General features: G+C 34.7%; 1 protein-coding gene and 1 pseudogene across 1 annotated transcript; both read right to left on the reverse strand.

Annotated features, from left to right (window-relative positions):
• Positions 1-2,677: 2,677 nt before the first annotated feature.
• LOC120079189 lies at positions 2,678-3,444 on the reverse strand (annotated as a pseudogene).
• A 12,615-nt stretch (positions 3,445-16,059) lies between these two features.
• Positions 16,060-21,804, reverse strand: LOC120080453 (transcription factor MYB1-like). The gene is made up of 3 exons (XM_039035107.1): positions 21,661-21,804; positions 18,650-18,779; positions 16,060-16,655 (listed from the first exon to the last, which is right to left on the reverse strand). Exons 1-3 carry the CDS (start codon positions 21,758-21,760, stop codon positions 16,223-16,225), a joined length of 663 nt encoding a protein of 220 aa, XP_038891035.1. The 5' UTR covers positions 21,761-21,804; the 3' UTR covers positions 16,060-16,222.
• Positions 21,805-22,101: the final 297 nt, after the last annotated feature.

The raw sequence follows: 22,101 nt of genomic DNA on the forward strand, positions 1-22,101 counted from the left end.
AACTGAAAGAAAATTATCAAATCACTACTATGTACAACTTCAACTTGCACTGCTTTATTGTTGTGAATGGATGTTTGTGATATCGCTATAAGGGCAACAAGAATCTTCCGTGTAAATTTCATTAGCCAAAGCTTTATCTGCTATGGATTTCTTGAACCTAGAGCTCAAGCCAACCCTACACCAGAATTCATTAAGAAAATGATGTTATATGTGTGTTCAAAGACCCTCTCAGTTCCACATCAGAACCGTTGAAAAGAAACTACACGTGATCTAATCAAAAGAGATGAGTTAAGAAAGAAGCTTTATAAAGACAACCCCTTGAGCGCCCAAAAGGTTGAAAGAGGGCAATAAATTGGGTGCTCTTTGCCTTGAAATATACGACCCTGCCAAAAGAAAAGCATATGAAAGGAAATTCCAAAGATAGAAAACTATTTATCAACGTAACTTATTTTTATGGTACCTAAACAGGCCTCCCTTCAGCGAGTGGACATTGTATTTCGTCAACCATGTAGCCATCTTTTGATCTCCTGAGGTTTGAAATAATAGAAAAAATGGTTTTAACAGCAATAAACACATATGTTTATGTTACAAATGCACTTAAATATTGTCATGATATAAAATGTAAGGAATGAGAAAACATCTCTACACTTGTTTACAAGAATTATTCTTTTACATGATCAAGATACTTTCATTAGATCAGAAACCATCTTCCATTATTCCCTTTCTTAGAGAATCAACACTAGTTATTCAACTCAATTGGCAAGTGTACCACCACATTCCAAGTTTAAGTATGTAACTTACAATAGTTAGATTTTCTCAAAATAAACCCTAAATTGCTAACTAACCTCGATGCCATCTTTCCAACTAAGAGCACAAGAAATGATCTTCTTTCCTCTCACCAGAGTGGTAGGTGTAAAGAATGATGTAGCAATCTCCACTATAAAATTTACCAATATCCTCTGCAAGCAATGGAGTTTTGGCACTGCCATTGATTCGCCATACCTAGAGAATGAAAACCATCAGGGCCTCGATTAAACAATCAAAACTAATCTAACCATTTCAAACAACCAAAACTGGTATCATCTAAACCTCCATTTTCCCGCCTCCCTCCAGCAACGATGGAACTTCCTCATTCACTGGTGCACTTTTTGTTAATCCCTTGAGATCGAGACCTTGTTGCTTCAATAGAGATGTTTACAAAAAGAGTACCATTTTGAATAATAATTAAAGCAAGTAGAATAAAAAACTCATTTTATCAATTAGATGTGGTAACTACCAGCTACTTTCCTCTTCCTTCCTCAGCACCTGTAGTCATTGATCCAACTGACCAGGACTCGAAGTTGGACTTAAAAGAATGTGTTTTATAGCCTTCTATAACCCAAGTCACACAAGTTGCCTTTGGCCTATTCTGGCTAGCAATAAATTCGTGAATATAAAGTATTGTTTGATAAATTCTGTCCATGACTTTAATTACTTGAAATTTTGGCACAAAAGTTTACCTCAGCTACTTGAATTGTTGCTTTTCGCTCCTCTACTTGCATCACTCTTCCAACCCAAACAAATATTTTAGCACCACAGTCTAGGAGATAACACTTATTATTTTCCAATATGCTTAGGCTAACAACTACCCACATCCAAATTGCTAGATTTCTCCCAACTACAACCGCAAACTTCCAGTACACAGTAAAAACACATCCAAATGAGATACACCAAATCACAGTAAAAATTACCTTCTCAAGTGTCTCCTTAATTGCTTCATCACTCAACTTCTCACTCCTACCTGTCTTAAGGATGTTATCACAAAAGATAGCAAGTAATTATGCACAAGAACTTCAAGTAATTCAACAAATGTATCGTGTACAACAAAACCATTAATCAAATCGAATTTCAAAGGCCATACACACATAAAAAGGCCAAAATCTAGGAGTAGAGAGACATATTGGAGTGAAATTATAGCTGGCTTTCATTGAGACATTTACACAAACAGTTGAGAGGCGTAAACATAAGAACAAAAATTTCATGCCAAAACACATAAAGTAACAACATGCCTCCAACATTGAGACATTTTCTTTACAAGTTCACAAGGTTCTCAACCCTCTTCTTACAAAATCTCACCAATGCATGATTTCTACTGTATAATCCTCAACCATATCTCATGTCAAAACACATAAAGTAACAACATGCCTCCAACATAATCATTTGCACAACCAAACATTCTCAACAAGTCAACAAAGTCATATGCACCATATCACTTAAAAACTCATTCACACATAAGCTATTACACTACTACATGACATCACAACATGCTATTATTTAGCCAAAACACATGATTCAAGATGATCAATATATAGCCATAAATAATATATAAATTACAATAGAAGCCCGAAACAGGCTAGCACATAACAAATAGACTCTAGAAGATGAATTCCACTTGCACAATGCGTATAAAAGAACTTCTAAACTATTTGAAAGACTCCCAAAGCAATTTTAAATCTCAATTCGGGCACTTTGAATCAAGTCTAAACAAAATAGTCTCATATTCTTGCTAAAAAGTATTCGAAGAGTTTTGAAACTATTCTGAATCCAAAAGAACCCAAATCCTTGCTAGTTGGTGTCCGAATTTGCTTAATCCTTGTCCAATAGAAGCAAAACTATGTTGTAAGCTACTATGAGAGTCCTAAATAATGTTGAATAATTTATCAACATTTTTCTTGTTGTCGCCACTGCCGCCTTCGTTTTTATTTTTATCTTTCTCCTTCTTCATTGGGATAATTTTAACGGCTTGTTTTAGTCTCTCAGTTAAGCTACCACTTAAGGCCATAACATCCATTGTGCCTTTCACTGTCACCAAATCCTTTTGTCTGTCCACTGACATCTCTTGAACGCCTATTTGAAATCAAATAGAATCAAATTAAATCAGAAATCATGTTCTTGTTTAGTGATAATAATTGTTGATTTATATCTCTTACCTTTGAATTTCGTTGTTACTCTCTAAATCTTCTCTATACAGCCTTGGCAGTGTAATGAAACCTTCAACACCGTCCTCGTCACTGGCGGTTGAAAAAAGAGAGAACAACACACAAAATCAAATAGAATCATAGAGGGGACCGATTTTTCATTTGGGGGTTTGTTGATTTTTCAAATTACTTCTTTAGATTTCTTCTTATTCTCATCTGTTTTCTTGTCGGATTTATTGTTATTCGAAGAAATCTGGTCATCATCGATCTTATCTTTGGGCTTCGAGTCCTTTTCCTTCTTGGGCTTTGGTGAAATCAAATCCACTTTCTTCTTCGTCTTATTTGAAAGTTTCCCATGGAGTTTCGTTGTTTCTATTTTCTTCCTCGTTACTGTCAATTTGTTGCCATCAATCTCAACTTTCACAGACTGTACACTTAAAGAACAAACAAAAAATAGAGCCATATTAATGGTGTCAGATTCTTGCATTGACGATAACGGGTAAATCACTCTAATAATTGAAGAAAATAGAAACAACGAAACTCCGATAACGGGTAAATCACTCTAATAATTGAAGAACAATCGACGGACGGCGAGCGAAGAAAGCTGAAGAATGATCGACAGATTGGCGAGGAAGAAAGCTGATAAGATCGGCAGATGGCGAGGGAAAGGTTTAGGGATTGGGCGAGGTAAGGTTTAGTGACGGTGCGACAGAAAAAGTTTGGGCATAAAGAAGAGAAGGAACGCGCGATTTAGGGATATTATATTTAATAAAATAAGAAAAAAAAAAAACATTACACCTTTAATGTCGGTTTTAAACTGACATTAAAGCCCATCTTCAATGTCGGTTTAAAACTGACATTAAAGATCCATTTTTTTTTAAATCAACATTATACATCCGATTTCACTTTTTCCAACCGACATTAAAGCCCAAATTTCTTCTAGTCATAAGATGGTTGTTTTTCAACGTTTTCTTTATTTGATCTCCTGTAGGAGTAAGGTTACTTAGTCTCTTGTCCTAATCTGCTTTTTCCTTACGGTGGGTGCATTAAGGCGGGACTCTGGGGTTGAAAACAGAGGGGTTACATTACACGAAATTATTAAGGGTTAATAGTTCTAGATCGAAAAAATGTTGGTTGTTAGGTTTAGTTTCAAAATTTGGTTTACCTAATGTTTGAGAATGTCTCATCCCAGTGAATGGACATTTAATCACCCACCGAAGACGTTTGTCCTGCCTCGCTGGGGCATCATTGCAAAATAGAAGTCTTATCACTTAGGGTACTTGAAACTATTTTGCTAAAACTAATTGGTTAAAAATGTGGTTTTGTAAAGTCTTACAAAAGTTATATTCATTTTTCAGCAAGGTTTTAAATGGCTATAGCCACTATCAATTTACTTAGTGCCGAAAAACTGAATGGCCAAAACTATTCGAGTTAGAAACATATGCTCAACGATACTCATCATCGAGGATCTAATGTTTGTCCTAACGGAGGACTGTCCTCCTATTCACACCTCAGGATGCTACTTGAAATGTTCAGGCGGCGTACGAGCGTTGGACACGGGAAAACGAGAAGGCCCGAGCCTATATCTTGCCAGTCTTAGTGATGTATTGGCCAAGAACCTGAGCCCATGGTCTCAGCACGTGAGATCATGGCGTCCCTGCGGGGAATGTTCGGACAACTATCTGGACAGCTCAAGCACGAGGCTTTGAAACACATCTTCAGCTCCAAAATGGAGGAAGGCACCTCTGTACGTGAACATGTGCTGAATATGATGGTCCACTTTATCCTGCATTCATTGCCGGAGAGCTTCCTCCACTTTGTTAGTAATACGATTATTAACAAATGGACTATTCCCTTACTACGCTCCTCAATGAGTTGTAAACTTACCAATCCTTGCTGAAAAGTAAGGATAAAAAGGGAGGTGAGGCAAATTTTGTCTCGTCTTCGAAAAGGTTCCATCGAGGTTCGACCTCAGGAACAAAGTCTGCACTTTCAACTTCTAACTATGGAAAGGGGAAGAAGAAGAAGGGTGGTAAGGGGAAAAGGAATGCACCCGCTAACCCGCCACTTGTCGCCCAAAAGAAGTGTCTACCGCTGGTTGAAAAAGGAAAATGTTTCCACTACAACCAGGATGGACATTGGAAGAGGAATTGTCCTCGCTATATGAAGGAAAAGAAGGCAATCAAGGCTAAGGCCAAAGCAGACAAATGTAAATGTGATTTGCTTATGTTAGAAACTTGTTTAGTGGAGAATGATTATTCCGCTTGGATAATTGATTCAGGCGCCACTAATCATGTTTGTTCTTCTTTTCAAGGGATTAGATCCTGGCGACAGCTGGAAGCTGGTGAGATGACGTTGTGAGTAGGCACCGGGCACGTCGTCTTAGCTGTGGCAGTGGGAAGCATCTAGTTAACTTTACAAAATAGGTTTCTTGTATTAAAAGATGTCTTTGTAGTTTCTGAACTAAAAAGGGACCTTATTTTTGTAAAGTGTCTGTTACAATGGAATTACACTTTTTCTTTTAAATTAAATAAAGTGTTTATTCATAAGGATGGTGTTGAAATTTGCACAGCTATACTAGAAAATAACTTGTATGTGCTAAGACCATTAACCTTAAGTTCCCTCCATAACATAGAGATGTTTAAATTTTTCGTAACTCAATCTAAATGCCAACGAGTTTCTCCAAAAGAAAATGCACAACTTTGACACCTTCGATTAGGGCACATCAATCTCAATAGGATTGAGAGATTGGTGAAGAATGGCCTTCTAAGCGAGTTAGAAGAAAATTCTTTAACAGTGTACGAATCTGCCTTGAGGGTAAAATGACTAAAAGACCTTTTACTGGAAAAGGTTATCGAGCTAAAGAGCGTCTTGAATTAGTACATTCTGACCTTTGCGGTCGTATGAATGTGCGAGCTCAAGGAGGCTATGAGTACTTTATCAATTTTACTGATTATTACTCGAGATATGGGTATGTTTATCTGATGCAACAAAAGTCTAAATCTTTTGAAAAGTTCAAATTATTTAAGGCAGAAGTTGAGAATTCTTTGGATAGATGGATTAAAACACTTCGATCAGATCGAGGTGGAGAGTTTTTGGATTTTGAGTTCCAGGACTATTTATAGAACATGGAATCGTTTCCCAAATCTCAGCGTCGGGTATAACTCAGCAGAATAGTGTAATGGAAAGGAGAAATAGAACCTTGTTGGACATGGTTCGTTCGATGATGAGTTAAGCTTCCTTACCAGACTCATTTTGGGTTTTCGTAGTGGAGACTACAGTATATATTCTCAACTGTGTTCCTTCTAAGAGTGTTGCGAGAACACCTCTGAAGTTGTGGAACAGGCGTAAAGCTAGTTTACGTCACTTTCGCATATGGGGTTGCCCAACACATGTGCTTAAGGCAAATCCCAAGAAGTTGGAATCACGGTCGAGGTTGTGCCTCTTTGTAGGCAACCCGAAAGGTACACGAGGGGGTTACTTTTATGATCCATCCGAAAATAAAGTGTTTGTTTCCACGAACGCTACTTTCTTGGAGGAGGATCATATAAGGAAGCACAGTCCACGCTGTAAAGTTGTGAAACGGGGTGCCGATGGAAAGGTGCAAACCTTCAAGGCTCGACTTATGGCAAAGAGCTATACCCAAGTGGAGGGAGTCAACGAGGAGACTTTTTCACCTATTGCCATGTTAAAGTAGATCCACATCCTCCTGTCCATTGTGCTTATTATAGTTATGAGCTTTTGCAAATGGACGTCAAGATAGCTTTTCTGAATGGCTATCTTGAGGAGACCATTTACATGTTGCAACCCGAAGGATTCATTGCCCAAGGTCAAGAGCAAAAAGTTTTCAAACTGAATTGGTCCATTTATGGGCTGAAGCAAGCATCTCGATCTCAGAATATTCGATTTGATGCTGCGATCAAGTCGTATGGCTTTGACCAAAACACTGATGAACCTTGTGTTTAAAAGAAGATAGTCAACAGTTCAATAGCTTTCTTAGTGTTGTATGTAGACGATATACTACTCATTGGAATGATGTAGGTCTACTGAAAACAATTAAGAACTGGCTAGTGACTCAATTCCAAATGAAAGATTTAGGAGACCTCAGTTTATTTTGGGTATACAGATCTTTCGGGATCGTAAGGACAAAGTGCTAACACTGTCTTAGGCATCATATATTGACAAAATCTTGCTCAAGTACTCGATGCAGGACTCCAAAAGGGGCCTACTACCATTCAGGCATGGAGTCACTTTGTCTAAGGACATGTGTCCTAAGACGCCTCAAGAGGTTAAGGAGTTGAGACAGGTCCCATATACATCTGTCGTTGGCAGTTTGATGTATGTGATGCTCTGTACTAGGCTAGACATCTGCTATGCTGTGGGAATAGTCAGTAGGTATCAGTCTAACCCAGGTTAGGGTCACTAGACCGCAGTTAAGAACATCCTCAAGTATCTTCGGAGAACGAGGGACTACATGCTCGTATATGGGTCTAGAGATTTGATCCTTACTGGATACATGGATTCTGACTTTCAAATTGATAAGTAATCTCATAAGTCCACTTCAGGATCAGTTTTTACTCTTAACAAAGGAGTTGTAATGTGGTGGCGCACAAGTAGGGGTGCATCGTCGACTCCACGATGGAGGCCGAGTACGTAGCGGCTTGTGAAGCTGCTAAAGAGGCCGTCTGGATCAGGAAGTTCTTAACAAAGCTGGAAGTTGTTCCAGATATGTCTAGGCCCATCACCTTCTATTGTGACAATAGTGATGTTGTGGCAAACTCCAAGGAGCCCAGAAGTCACAGGCACGACAAACACATAGAACGGAAGTATCATCTGATCCACGAGATAGTGCATTAAGGAGACGTGATCATCACGAAGAGTGCCTCGGAGCAAAACGTTGCTGATCCGTTTATGAAGGCTCTCACGACTACAGCCTTTGAGGGTCACCTTCAGATCATGGGTCTACAGGATCGCCCGCAGCTGGACTAGGGCAAGTGGGAGATTTTATTGTACTGGGTTTTTATGCCCGAGTTTATTGTTTTGTACTTGTTTTTGAATCCCCATTCGCTTTAGGACAAGTGGGAGATTGTTGGGGTTTATGCCTTAAAGTCTCGTGTCCTGTAGTTTGTAAACAATTTTTTACGAACGCTTGTGATGTATAATATATATGATATTTACTTCACTTCTTGACTTTGCACATTTCGATGTTTTTATTTTATCACAAACCAATAAACTTAATATCCCTGGTTGTCTTTATGTAACTTAAGCATGTATGTAGTGACATACAAGTGGATCATGTCTTAAGTGACAACAAAAATGGTTTGTAATATATGGATATAGGAGGGAAACCTTATCCTGGTAATGCTACGGACGCGGCCCGCTCTGTGGAATAGTTACAAGTGTTGTGACTTTTCACAGATGGTCTGATCCTGATCATTCGTGTAGGGGACATGCGAGCGGGGGCATCCTATACAAAGAGTTTGTATAAGACCTGACCATGAAGTGTTAACGTCTCATCATATAACTCCGTTCATGATAAGAACTTCACTTCACTAGGATGACCATAGGTAACATGACTTCAATCCTGAGTGAGTTGTCAAATTCTGCCATTGAGGGCGGTCCTTTGATTTGCATGGGTGCGAGTAGCCAGAGCGCCGACTCAAACCTACCACTTTGAGGATTCATCTGATTTGGGAGCTGAGAACTCAGCTTCATAAGATGGAGTTCACTCCTTACCCAAAGTAGAGGTAAGTAGATAGATTGCTCTCTTAAGGGCTGATCCCGGGACTTGAACGATGTGGCGCCACACACCTTCTCATGGCCCGAGAGGTGTTCACACATAGTAGGAATATGTTGTATTGTTCATTAGAGGGATCAGTGGTACTTAAGGAGTAAGATGTAATTACAGGGGAAAAATGGTAAATTGGTCCAGCTGTACTTATGAGCATTTGTGAAGGGTCATCGTATTGATGATTGGTTATATCCAATAGACATATAACTATATCTATGGTAAGAAGAGTTCGACTGTCAGTCTTTAGTGAAATGTCTAGCAATTAATAGATGGTGGATATCGTGGCTAAAGAGTTTATTAAGTTATTCATGTAGCGTTGGAGCTTCGAGCCATAGGTCCATGAAGTCCCCTTGGTAGCTTGGATACAAGTTGAGAATCAGTTTTTGGGTCAGTTTGAAATGTTCAAATTGACAAGAGGGAGTTCGATTATATATGATATAATTGAACTAGTTAATTTTATATGATATAATTAACTTTATGTATGAGATACATTAATTTGGAGAAAATTGGATATAAGTATGATTTATATCTAGTGAAGGAAAAATGCTATGGTTAATATATGATATAATCAATAGGTTATGAATATAATGTGATTATATTCATTGTCTATTAATTAGACCATTAAGGGATAATAGATCGGTGTCTCTTTTGTTTTCATAATGGATGAGTAAGTTGAAGAATCGCTTTGAGATGCCTAAATAGCTCACGGTGTGTTAAACATTGGATGCGTGAACATAATGTTGAAGTGTGTCATCGCTTAGTAAAATCAGTGCCTATACGATAGTGTTGAATGATCGCTTACCTATACGTGAGTGCTGAGCGATCGTTAACGCTTACACCCGCGCATGCTATTTACTAAATGATCGTTTACTTTTTTTCTAAGCGATCGTTTAGCACCTAATATTTACCAAATGATCGTATAGACGATCGCTTAGCTTTTCCTACACGATCACTTAGACAATCGCTTAAGTTCCACTGATCCTCTAATGAACAATTGGTTTAAGGTCCAATCTATAAACCGAATCTTTCTAGAGCAAAGAAGAGGGTAGGGCCCCTTGTTTAAGACCTAGATTCAGTACTAAAGGGAACAACCTATCTACTATCCCTATAACGGGTAGGAGTGAATTCTATCTTGCACCCTATGTTCCCAACTATCTACCCGATCTTACCCCTGAAATGGGAGGCTTATTGGGCCAACGATATTGAGCTGCCCTCACCTATGCAAATCTAAGGATAATTCCGAGTGAATAGAAGTTCATAGTTAGCTCAGGATTAAGATTAAATTACCTAGGTCATCAGTTAACGAAATAGTCAGTTTTATACATAAAACGACATTTAGAACGTAAAAAGTGACTATTTCATGGTTTAGTCTTATGTAAACTCTTTATATAGGATGCCCCTACTCACATATCTCTATATGAACGATTCAGGATCACATCGTTTATACTAACTACAAAGTGGGCCGCATCCATAGTGTCCCCAGAATAAGGCGCCCAACCTTATTCATATACTATAGACCATTTTGGCTATATATTTGAACTTGATCCACATTTATGTCACTACATAAAATTTAAATTACATTAAATAGCCTTAGGACCTTAGTTTATTGGATTCAAGATTACAATTTCAATAACAACTTTATCGAAAAACAAAACAGAATATGTTTATTAATTTACAAACTACGAGTTTTAAGACATAAAATTCAACAAAAGAAGCTCTTAAAGATGAATGTTGAATCAATGCCATGAAAAAAGAGCTTGGGTAATTTGTGAGAAACGATGTTAGACTCTTACCCCTAGTCAGAATCTATGAATGTAATTGGCACAAAGTGGATATTCCAGAATAAGACTGATTAGAACGACAATGTCACTAGAAATAAAGCCAAATTAGTGGCTCAGGATTACACTTAAATAGAAGGTGTGTATTTTGATGAAACATTTACTTTTCATTTTTTGTCAACAACGAGTATAGTCGAGGAAGAGTTGATAAAACTCTCTTTGTAAAAAAATCTCATGAGAATTTTATGATTGTCCAAATTTATGATGACGATATTGTACTAGGAGGGATGTCACAGGAGTGGTCGAGCTCTTTATGAAAAAAATGAAGGAAGAATTCGAGATGAGCATGGTAGAAAACCCATCCTGTTTTCTAGGATTTCAAATAAAGCAATTGAATGAGGGAATCTTATTCTCTCAAAGCAAATATGTCAAGAATTTAGTGAAAAATTTTGGTCTTGAAAATACCAGTGTAAGAAGAACTCCACCTCTAACTCATGTGAAAATGTTAAGTTGATGGGAGCCTATACAAGAGTATCATTGGGAGCTTGCTCTATTTAATTGTCAGCGGAATTGACATTGCTTTTGTTGTTGGTGTGTGTGCTAAATATCAATCTTGTCCTAAAAAAAACCATTTTCTTAGCACAAAAAAGATAATCAAATACGTAAATGGCACAAGCAAGTATGGTTTATTATACACGTTTGATACAAGTAGCTCTCTAGTTGCCTACTACAATGTTGATTGGGTGGGGAGCTTCGAGGACAGAAAAAGTACGTCTGGGGACTATTTCTTTCTTGAGAATAACCTGATTTCTTGGTTTAGCAAGAAGAAAAATTGTGTATCCTTGTTGACGGAAGAAGCTGAATATATTGTAGTAGGGAGTAGCTGTACTCGGTTGATTTGGATGAAGCAAATGTCACGAAGTATGATGTCCCACAAGATGTCATGACTCTTATTATGACAACGTGAGTGATATAAATATTTCTAAAAATCTTGTCCAACATAGTTGAACTAAGCACATTGACATTCGTCATCACTTCATCCGAGACCTAACAAACAATTGGTGTTGTAGCACACTAGCATGAAAATAAAAATTGTTGACATATTTACCAAGGCTTTAGATGCAGTTCGTTTTGAGGCCTTGAGAGTAGCCTTGGGTCTTTCTGTTCTAAAGGCATAGAAATTGGTCTTCTAGGCTGGTTTGATAATTTACTTGGTCCATTTTTCTTGGGAGCCCAAGTGGTAAATTAATGCTAAAACCATGTTAATTACAATTAGTGAAGGCATGGGGAAGTTTAATTGGTGTTTAATTTCAAATTTTCTTTTGAATTTGAATTACTTTTATTTGAAGTGTGGTTGGTTTTCGTTCATGATTGTTCCTCTTTCTCAACCACTCCGAAGAAGTTCTTTATCTGTGATTTTTGTGCTTTTTCCTTAAATGATTAGCACCAGACAAAGAACACACACATCTGATAGTAAGATCGTGAGATACAAAGAAAAGGTCAAGTGAAAGTTGCATGTCAATGAGGATGTTTTTCCATCTACAACGAACAAATATGGCGTCCGTGTGCGTGGTTTCACAATTGCAAAGAAAGAAATTGGAGTTTCTCCCTCTTTAGCAAGAAGAAAGTGTTCCAGAGCGAGCTAGCTTGTTGAAATGAAAGGAAAAGAGAAGGTGAATACTTCTTCACTCTAGTCCCAAAAAATAATAAATCCTCTTCTAGTGATTCTTCGAGTCACATGCATGAGTTTTACCTAGAAACCCTAGAAATGTTGGTGTATCATCTGATGATGTTAGGGTTCTTGTTGGTAGTAATGTGACTGATTATAATGCTGCTTCTGGTGCTGGCAATGTTAAATTTGTTTTACCTGATTCTTGTGTGCATATTGAAGAGAATGTTGTTATTCCTATTACTTCTGAGTTGGAAGAGGAGAGTTTGGTTATGTCTGGTGAGAACCTTTTAAATGATTTTGTTGACAAAGTTATTTCTGAAACGATTTCGTTTTTATCCACATTGCCTGTAATTAGTCCTTCTAAATTACTGCTGAGAATGTTGAGCTCGATGGTTCCCCTAAAATCGTGCAACCTGGTGAGGAATTTGTTAATTTTTCTCTTGAAACAAATACCATAACTATAAAGGTTGTTGGTCTTCTAACTATTAAGATTGTTGAGAAATTGGAAAACGTTATTTTGGCTAATCCTGACACTAGTTCGAGTGAACGGAATCCTGAATATTTTCCTAGTCGTGCCTATGCTTCTGATGAAGACTTCAATGTTCATCCTTCTCTTACTAAGCTACAAGAAGATATCTAATGATGTTGATGCTAGTACAGCTCGTATGTTGAGGATCACGATGGAGCTATTGTTGGATCTGATATTGATGCTACCCATGAGACATCCGAACATGATTCTGAAAAGTCTCCTGAGGAAGATTCTAATTGGGGTTTATGAAGTAGCTTTGACAATGAGGACTCAAGTAATATCCATATAACTCGAGTCTCGCCCAGGCAAGTCGTCATCCTGCAGAATATTTGTCTTTTCTAACATGGAATTTATTTGGGAATATTTTTATTTCCTAAATTGGAAAATCTCAGCAGAAGTATTCTGATGGATATTTTCCTTTTTATGGTGGATCTTATTTTGTTAAAAAGGAAAATATTTTCTAGACATTCTTTCCTTATTTAGCCATGTTTTTATAAGGATATTTATGGCCCTCTCTTAGGGTCGCTTCTTTTGTTTATGAAGCAAGACTTGTTTTATTATGCGACCATATTGTGCATCGTTGTGTTCTTGCTTGTTGCTCACTATTTCCTTGTACAAGTTTTTCATTCGTTGAAGTGAAACACTTTGAAGTAGATTTTTGTCTTAGGGAGAGCTTAAGCCATTGCTACTGGAGAAAGGATTTTCAATCTAAGATTCAAATTTAGAGAAGTAGTTCTCCATCTTAGGGGAATCCTAAGATTCATTAGTGAAAGGAGTTCATTGACTTGATGAAAGATATCATCATGAGAGAAGTCTCACTCATCGTCAGAAGCCGATGTGGTTAATACTAATATTATCAAACTTAGGGGGAGCCTAAGTACAGTTGAGAGAGGGAGTCTCACATTTAGGGGGAGTTACAAGATCAGTGAGTTGAACTATATATGAGTCACTGTAGTAGTCATGTATTATAGATAAGTACTACGTTGTAAACTGCTTAATTATTTAATATTAGTGGATTATCTTTCTTAGGCACACTACTCCCCAATGTAGGTGGTTTATCGCCGAACTGGGTTACCAAACTTCTCTGTGCCTGTACTTGTTTAATTGTTGCTAGTATTTTTATTGTTATAATGGTTGTCAGTGCTTCCCATTTAACATCCGTATATCTAGTGGTGAGTCATCCTATCACTTTTTCACACACATTTAATGATCCACATTAGGTCCTCTATTAGTTAGTAAATGGTTATGTAAAGGTAGCGAAAAAACTAGAGCATTAATATAATGTTGGGTATAGTGTTGATTGGAAAAGAGAAGAGGAAAAATGTACTCATCTTATGTTATATGTTAATCTCCATGCGTCGATGGTCATGCATCGAACTGAAAAATATGCAATATGCATTAAGCGCATATGCAATCACCATGCGTTCCTATCACAAGTTTTCTTACTTTCTTGCCAAGTATAACAAGAATGCAAGTTTCCCGGGATGATCCGAGGTCGAACACAGGAACTTGTGACTAAATAATATTTGTGAAGTAATGTGTTTGAGGTGAGGAATAAAAGTAAAAAGACAGAAGCTAAAGGATTATACGCTACTCCTACTCCTAACTAAACAGATTGAGCAAAGAAACTTTGCAACAACTGTTAACGCATAATAAGGTGGCTTCATTATGTTTGGTCGCTCGAGTAATCCCAGCTTGCCACACTAATGCATCACACACCTCTTGGTGGCCAGCCACATGCTAATATCTCTATAATGCATGGTTGCGTTGAGCATAAGATCATTCCTATCTCTAGGAACAAAGCTTACCTTGCTTTAGTGTGTTCCACTACTTACCCTCTCAGGCAGTTAGTTGTAGCTAATCAGCTCATAGACAAGCGTGGCGACAGCCTCACACCATGTAAAGAAGATTAACTCACTATACTCGTGCAACGCACACCTTTCGGTGGTTAGTTACATGCGCCATATCTCTAGGTCGCATGACTGATTATGCGGCTGTCTTTGATACTTAACTAAGTGATGAATGTAGACGATGATAAAGAAGAAGAAGATGATGAAGATGGTGCTGAAGGAACTAAGAGATGCATTGATTACAAAATATATTAATGTCTTAAGCCAAAATGTAATACAATATAGAGATAAAATGAGAGGTGGAAAGCTAGATGTAAGCAATCTTTTTCTTTTCATCCAAAATGCATCAAGGCTGCTGATGGTGCCATGGATGGATGGTGAAGAAGTCTCTCTCGAGCTCTATCTCCAGCGAAACTCCGGTCGTCACTCGGAAAGGGGCTGTGGAGGTGAAGAATTCTTAAAGAGTGTATTGCCCATACTCTCATCTAGGATCACAAGAATCTGCCTTAGGGCAGAAACTCAGATGGTTTGAGTGAAGATCCAAGGCTCTATTTATAGAGCTCAAACGTCGACAACATTGATGATTGCGTTCTGATTCACTACTACTCTTGTTGTGATATGGGGAGAGTCGGCATCACCTTATCTTGTTGATATTCCCAAGGTATGCGTTTAAGCTTATTTCTCCTGAAGTGTCAACGTATTCTACCCACTTGGCGATCAATCTTCCATCACGATTATCACTTTGTGGACGTAGCATTCCATGCAATGAACTAGTCTTCACGACGATCAACGCATGTGGTTAGCCTAATAGTGGTCTGGGACCAACGCATGCGATCATTTCCTGCAATAGTTGCAACAATAGATACTTTGATGCATAATAACGTATGATATAGGGTTAGTGAAGATTTTCAGTGCTGGTCAACGTAAGCTCACTTTTCCATATGACTTCTTGGTGCTATTGACACATATTCTTCTTATTAGCCCTCATAATTCTAAATAAAAGGCTACTTGTATTTCTACAAGCTATCATATAGATTGTTCAATTTTAAAACCTAAGAATAAATTTGAAACAAACTTCTTCAAACCTTTGGGACCAAAAATGTGTAATTCTTCCAACTCAATATTTATTTATTCATTTTTAATTCGTAACCACAATTTAAATAGTTTTAAATATTTTTTCAATTTTAAGAAATCAAGCCCAATTCTTGATCAAGTAATTAAATCGATTAAAATTTGATTACCAGAAGATAAAAACACATTCTCATTAATAAATTAATTAAAATAAATAAAATAAGAAAAGTATTAGAAGTAATTTAAAATATTATTTTACATGATAAAAATTTCATCCAAATTATTTAATAGTTATTTTACAATTGTACTAAAAAGGCTTAAACTAATACTAAAATGAAACTCAAATATGGATACTACTAAACATTAAAATGTAACAATAGAGAAAATGTAGTAAGAGTTATGGAAATGTTATGGAAGAGAAATAATATTTCAACTTAAAAATAACCATAAACAAGTTTTATTTGATGCTACCATATGATAATATAAAGGCAAACTTTAGTATTAAAATGCTACATTCATTTGTTGCATGCAAGAGAGCTAATAGCTAAAATATAATTAATTTCCTCCTTCACTCTCATAAAGAATCAATCCAAAGATCCATTTCTGAGATCCAATCATCCCAAAGCTCCCTCTTGTTGTAGCCATCTTCATCCTCCATTGCTTTGACCACTTGTTGATCAAATCGGAAGTCCATTTGCATATCTCCCAAACTCATGCTACTATTTTGTTCAACTACAATTGGTAAATTTTGATTGTCATTATTTTGTACCAATATTCCTTGGCTAATTTCTCCATTTTGATCATCAACATATTCTTTTCCTTTTGATTTGCTGCTCTCTTCTTGAAGTGGCTTCCACTTTGGTGGTTTGCCAAAAATGGTTGCTTCCTTTGTGGAATTGGACTTCTCAACTCCTTGACCATTCAGCCTTTTGCTCAGATGACAATTCCAATAGTTCTTTATGTCATTTGCTGTTCTTCCCGGTAATCTTCCAGCAATGATTGACCATCTAACACACCAAAAATAAAGGGATAGTTGTGAAATATAGCAATTAGAAAAGAAGTAATAACATATATAACACAAATACAAAAGAATTTGTAAATATAGCACAAACTACCTCCCAATTCATATAAAATGTCTAATTTTACCCTCTCATTTTAAACTATATGTCAATTTTACCTATGAGGAAATGAATTGGTGTGGTGTGGAAAAGTGTTATGGTAAGAAGAAGATGAGTTGCAAATTTAGCGTAGAAACTTAAGGAGTTTTATCTCTCATTTGATGCTCACCCCCACATGATGTATCACTTCCATCTTTCATTTTTTTTTTTTTCCAATTTTAGAATGCTTTCAAATAAAAATAAGAAAAATTATTTACACAAAATAGTAAAATTTTAATCTTTTTTTATAGGAGATGATAGAGGCTATAGACGTCTATTAGTGTTTATAGTGATAGAAACTAATAGAAATCTATCACTGATAGAAGTTTATCAAATTTTTTTAATATTTTTATAAATAGTTTGACTTTTTTTTATCTATCGAAATTTTCATATATGTATATATACACATATTTACAACTATATAAAGAGGTCACTCGTCAATTGCTTTCAAAGATTTGTGTTTTTTTAGAAGAAAAAAAAAAAGAGAGAGAAAGAAAAAAGAAAAAGAAAAAGAAAAAGTTTGAATTAATATATTATATCTTATAATATCTTCTTAATCTTCTTTATAATTAGAAGAAAACTTTAATTTATAATTAATAAATCTTGTCGCTATCTTTACAATTCTAGAAATGTCTATACTTAGAAAAATTATTAATTCTTTCTACAAAATAATTTTCATTATTTAGTATAATTTGATAAATCAACTATTAAATTGAAACAGATGAATAAAATGGAAATGTCACGTGTTAAGAACAAGTAGGAAAATTGATAAAAATGGACCACTTTAATTTTAATTTTTGAAAATGGGTCCATAAAAGGACTTGTTTACGAGATTCGTTTGTTGATGAAGATGATGCCAGACATTTATACCCTAATATTCTTCAAGTTTCATCAACTTTTCTTCAATTTTTTTCGCCAACCTTTTCAATAAAAAATTAAAAAGAAAAAATTGATAAGATTTTCTTTTTGAAAAAAATTATTTCAAGAAGAATGATTTGACTTAATAAAGAAAAACTAAAAGAGATTTTAGAAATAAAATAATGAAGGAAAGAATTATTAGAAAAAAATTTACAAATGAAGAGGCGAAACATTTTTTTTTCCAGAAATCATAATTCCGGTCGAAATTTTCCCAAGAATTCATAATTTCCGGAAAACTATCTTTACATATTTTAGAAGTCTCTGTCCTTTTTTTTTAAAAAAAAAAAATTAATATTTCTTTTCATATATTTAAGCTTTTTAAAGACAACCAAAAGACCTAGATTTAATTCAATCTTTTTGAAAAATTATATTTTTGGTCTCGAGTTTTGTAAAATATGTGTGTTTGGTCCCTAAATTTTCAAAACATACTTTTTTAGTCCCCAATTTTTTAGAATAGGTTCATTTGGTCCCTAAATTTTTAAAATATACTTTCCTAGTCTCTAGATTTTAAAAATAGGTTTACAAAGTGTCAACATTAATTTTTATTACTATTTTAAATTAAAAATTATTTTTTTTAAGATTACCTCTTTTCTCTAAAATTATTGTTTAAACATATTTTAGTAATCCAAAATTTTCCAAAATTTTATATTATTATATAAAGTTAAATAAAAAATAGTTCAGGGATCTTATACACTTATTATTAAAAATTTGAAGACTAAAAAGATATATTTTGAAAATTCAAGGACTGTAGCACATATTCTAAAAAATTAAAAACTAAAAGAAGTATGTTTTGAAAATGCTCAGAGATCAAACACTCCTATTCTCTATAGAACTCGGGACTAAAAAAAAACAGAGACCATAATTGAAAGAACAATAATAAGGTTCAAAACAAAGAATAAAGATCAAATATAGAACAATAGCCTTGCCTGTTGCCCAAGATATTGTGAAGGTTGAGAATGAGGTCAACTTCTTGTGGTGTAAAGCTTCCTCTTTTGATATTTGGACGAAGATAATTCAACCATCTTAATCTACAACTCTTTCTACATCTGTTTAAACCTTTATCATAATCACCAAAAATCACACTCAATTCTTCATGTTAACTAAAATTATATCGTAAATTTAGAAACAAGATCAATTCTTAGATGATTAGGCCTCCAAGATATGAGCTATGACGAATCGAGATTTTTTGTTCAAAGGACTTAGTTTAAAGCTTTGCAAAAATATTAAAATGAGTAAAAAAATTAAGTTACAAATTTAGTTAATAAAATTTTATTTGTGTTCTAACGATCATTATTGAACTTCAATTATATTTAATAGACATCTAAAGTTTTAATTTTTATGTTAGATATATTCTTGACATATACGATTAATTTTTTTACAAAAAGTTAATTGATTTATTAGATATAAAATTGAATTTATGTCTAATAAAGTTATCTTTCAATTTTGTATTTACTCGATCAATGAATTTTTTAAAAAAACATAGAATAGCTAATAACATATTACTCTATTAACATAAAATTTAAAATTAATGTAGAAAATTTATTGGACAAAATATTGAAAGGTTAAAATTTAATGCACACAAAGTCAAAGTCAAGTTCTTTTTAAAGTTGATAGACCCAATCAATACAAATTTTAAAGTCTAAATACTAAACTTGTAATTTAGTTCTAAAAATTTTTTTCGTACAATATATTTTAATCTACTGCATCATTAAATGGTATGCTTTTTTTAAAAAAAAAAAAACGTGATGTTACGGTCATTATAATATTAGAACAAAAAAAGAAAATAATATAAAAGAATTTCGTGAGGAAAAATTTGGCCATAAGGTTATTGAGGGTGGGTTGGAGCATATTTGTCACTGTGCCAGATAACCATTTTAATAATTAAAATAACTTTGTTATACATTAATATAAAAACACATTGAATTTAAGAAACTCGAGCCTTCTAGGCCCATGGTAATTTCACCTCTGATCATGAGAGTCCATCATAGGTTGACCCTTAAGATTGGTCATGGAGGCCATACTCCTAGAGATCAGAAATTGGAGAGTCAACTCAAAGGGGTGTTTGTTTGAATGTTTAAGCTTGGAATGGGCCAAGGAAGTCGACCCTAAAGGTATTAATTAGGGTAGTGATCCTGAAGGTCAATTAATCTACGATCGGCCAATTACTTGATAGATAACCTTTAGGGTTGGCCAACTATTAAAGAACATAATCTAAAATGAGCAAAAGTTAAAAGTTTGTGAAAATAGATGAACTTAAATAAACTAAAATCGAAAGTACAGAGACTAAAGAAATATCTAAACTAGAATGTATTAAATCTATATATCTATCTCATTGAATTTCCAAACTTATCCTTATCATAATTTATACCTAACTAATGTAGTAACCTTATACAACATGCTTATGAAGTCATCGGGTCTTATTTTAATCAACATGTCACGCAAACAGTTAAATATAACGATACGAACAACTACAAATAGAATCAAAATTGAAAGTTAAAAAAAAAAGTGTAATTGATTAATCATTTTTAAGAGTTAAAAAAAAATCTATCAAAACTTATGGCTAACCCAATTCCTTTTCTTAACTTTCCTCTGTACCTAACTCTTTGCTTTAAAGGATAAACAGTAATAATGGTTGATGGTGTGGTTCAAAAAACAGTGCCACCAACAATATTTAAGAAACGACATCGTTTTCCCCTTTGGTAATATCATTTGCCACATATGTTCAGAACATATGGTCTAATTAAACATAGCTTAAAATAGCTCACAAAATGTGACCAAAATGCAAAACCCAAGTACACCAAGTGTTTGAAGAAATGCCTAAAATAGACAATGCAAAATTATACACACACCACATGGAGCATTCAAAGCTAACAGCTATGTGACACACGTGAATCATTGCATCTTTGTTTTTGGAGGACCATCTCTGTATCTACCTTTGTTTCTAAATTAAATGACATTTAAGCTAACTCTAGCTCAAATCCCATATTTTTGCATAGCCTTTGAAGTAGATTGTTCACGAGTCGGGCTAGGTTGGATTAAAAAGTGTATCTAACTCACGCTATCAATTATTCGAATTGCAAATATGTCGAATTGTGCTCATCTATCTTAATTAGTTGTCAAATAATGGCCTTAGTTATTGTTTCGACCTAACTATGTAGCGCGAAAATGAAATACCAATAGACATTTTAACCTAAAGTGGTTTGCTAAATTTGGCCTTAATTTGTTATACATAACTATGTATATATCTCTATAGTATATATATAGCATTTCAAATACATGATAGAATATGAAATTTAATATTTTTATTCACTGACATGATAAAATTGATGTATTTTTCAAGTATATCAAGCTTTTATGCTACTTTTATAAAATGGCTATAAAATTTAATTTTTATGTTAACTTGATATTTTCTACTTGTGTTTGGAAAAATTTATAAATGGGTAGCAACAAATGTAGCCACCCCAGTATGTTGGTTTAATTTTGTATCATACATTCAAAACAAAAGTAGTGTATGTTATACATAATTTTGCAAATCCATTTAGCTATTGAAAATAGTAGTTGAACATAAATATCTAATGTCAAAGAGGATAAAAAACCCTAATAAAAAAGGGAAAAGAAAAATAGAAAAAAGTAGTCCATCTTTTCAATCTTTCTTTTCATAAGCCCATGAGAATTAACTAAACACTAATTAGTAAATCAAGATGTCCGAGTGAGCATAACTCAATCGATATATGAATGTATTAGTAATCGAATCGTCCTACCTTTTACTATATTCAAAAAGAAAAGTTTAAATTCAAACGATATGAACATAAACCATAAACAAGTTTATAAGTCGAACCAAACACGGAACTTTGGAAATGATGAAACCGTCATTAAACTTTAAAGACATAACTCTAAATAAAAGCATATTTATGAAAATTAGAAAGTAAAAACAAACCAGCCAATTGAGGAACACGATGCCATTTCCCTTCTCCATGTTGTTCAATGCATTTCTTGAGTAAGTAATCTTCTTCTTCAGTCCAAGCAATGCCTCCCATTGGACCCTTTTCTTTTCCTTCTCTTCTTTAGCTCTCCCTTTGTTTTATTTATTTAATTAATTTTCTTTTCTGTGTTGAAGGCTGCAAGTATATATAAAAAGGCTAATTGTCCTCAAGGGAAGAAAGTGAGTTATTATTGTGGAAAAAATTAGAATGGAAGATGGTCCATGTTTCTAAGACACTCCAGCCCTATGCATGTTTTTGATGAGGCAGCATGAGTATGGGTTTGTGCTAAGTCATTTTCAAGTAAGCAAACAAACAAATACAACACTTTTAAGCTTTTTTTTTCCATATTAATTATTGTGAATAATTGTATTACTGCCTCCTACTTTTGTGTAATT

The sequence above is a fragment of the Benincasa hispida genome, chromosome 6 (assembly GCF_009727055.1).
Source record: "Benincasa hispida cultivar B227 chromosome 6, ASM972705v1, whole genome shotgun sequence".
In the NCBI taxonomy this organism is placed as follows: domain Eukaryota; kingdom Viridiplantae; phylum Streptophyta; class Magnoliopsida; order Cucurbitales; family Cucurbitaceae; genus Benincasa; species Benincasa hispida.

Coding starts and splice junctions, on each gene's coding strand:
- LOC120080453 (XM_039035107.1), bottom strand. CDS start 21,760: ATGGGAGGCATTGCTTGGACTGAAGAAGAAGATTACTTACTCAAGAAA. Junction 18,780..21,660: donor TCGTGTTCCTCAATTGGCTG/GTTTGTTTTTAC, acceptor ATTATGATAAAG/GTTTAAACAGATGTAGAAAG. Junction 16,656..18,649: donor CACAATATCTTGGGCAACAG/GCAAGGCTATTG, acceptor TTGGTGTGTTAG/ATGGTCAATCATTGCTGGAA.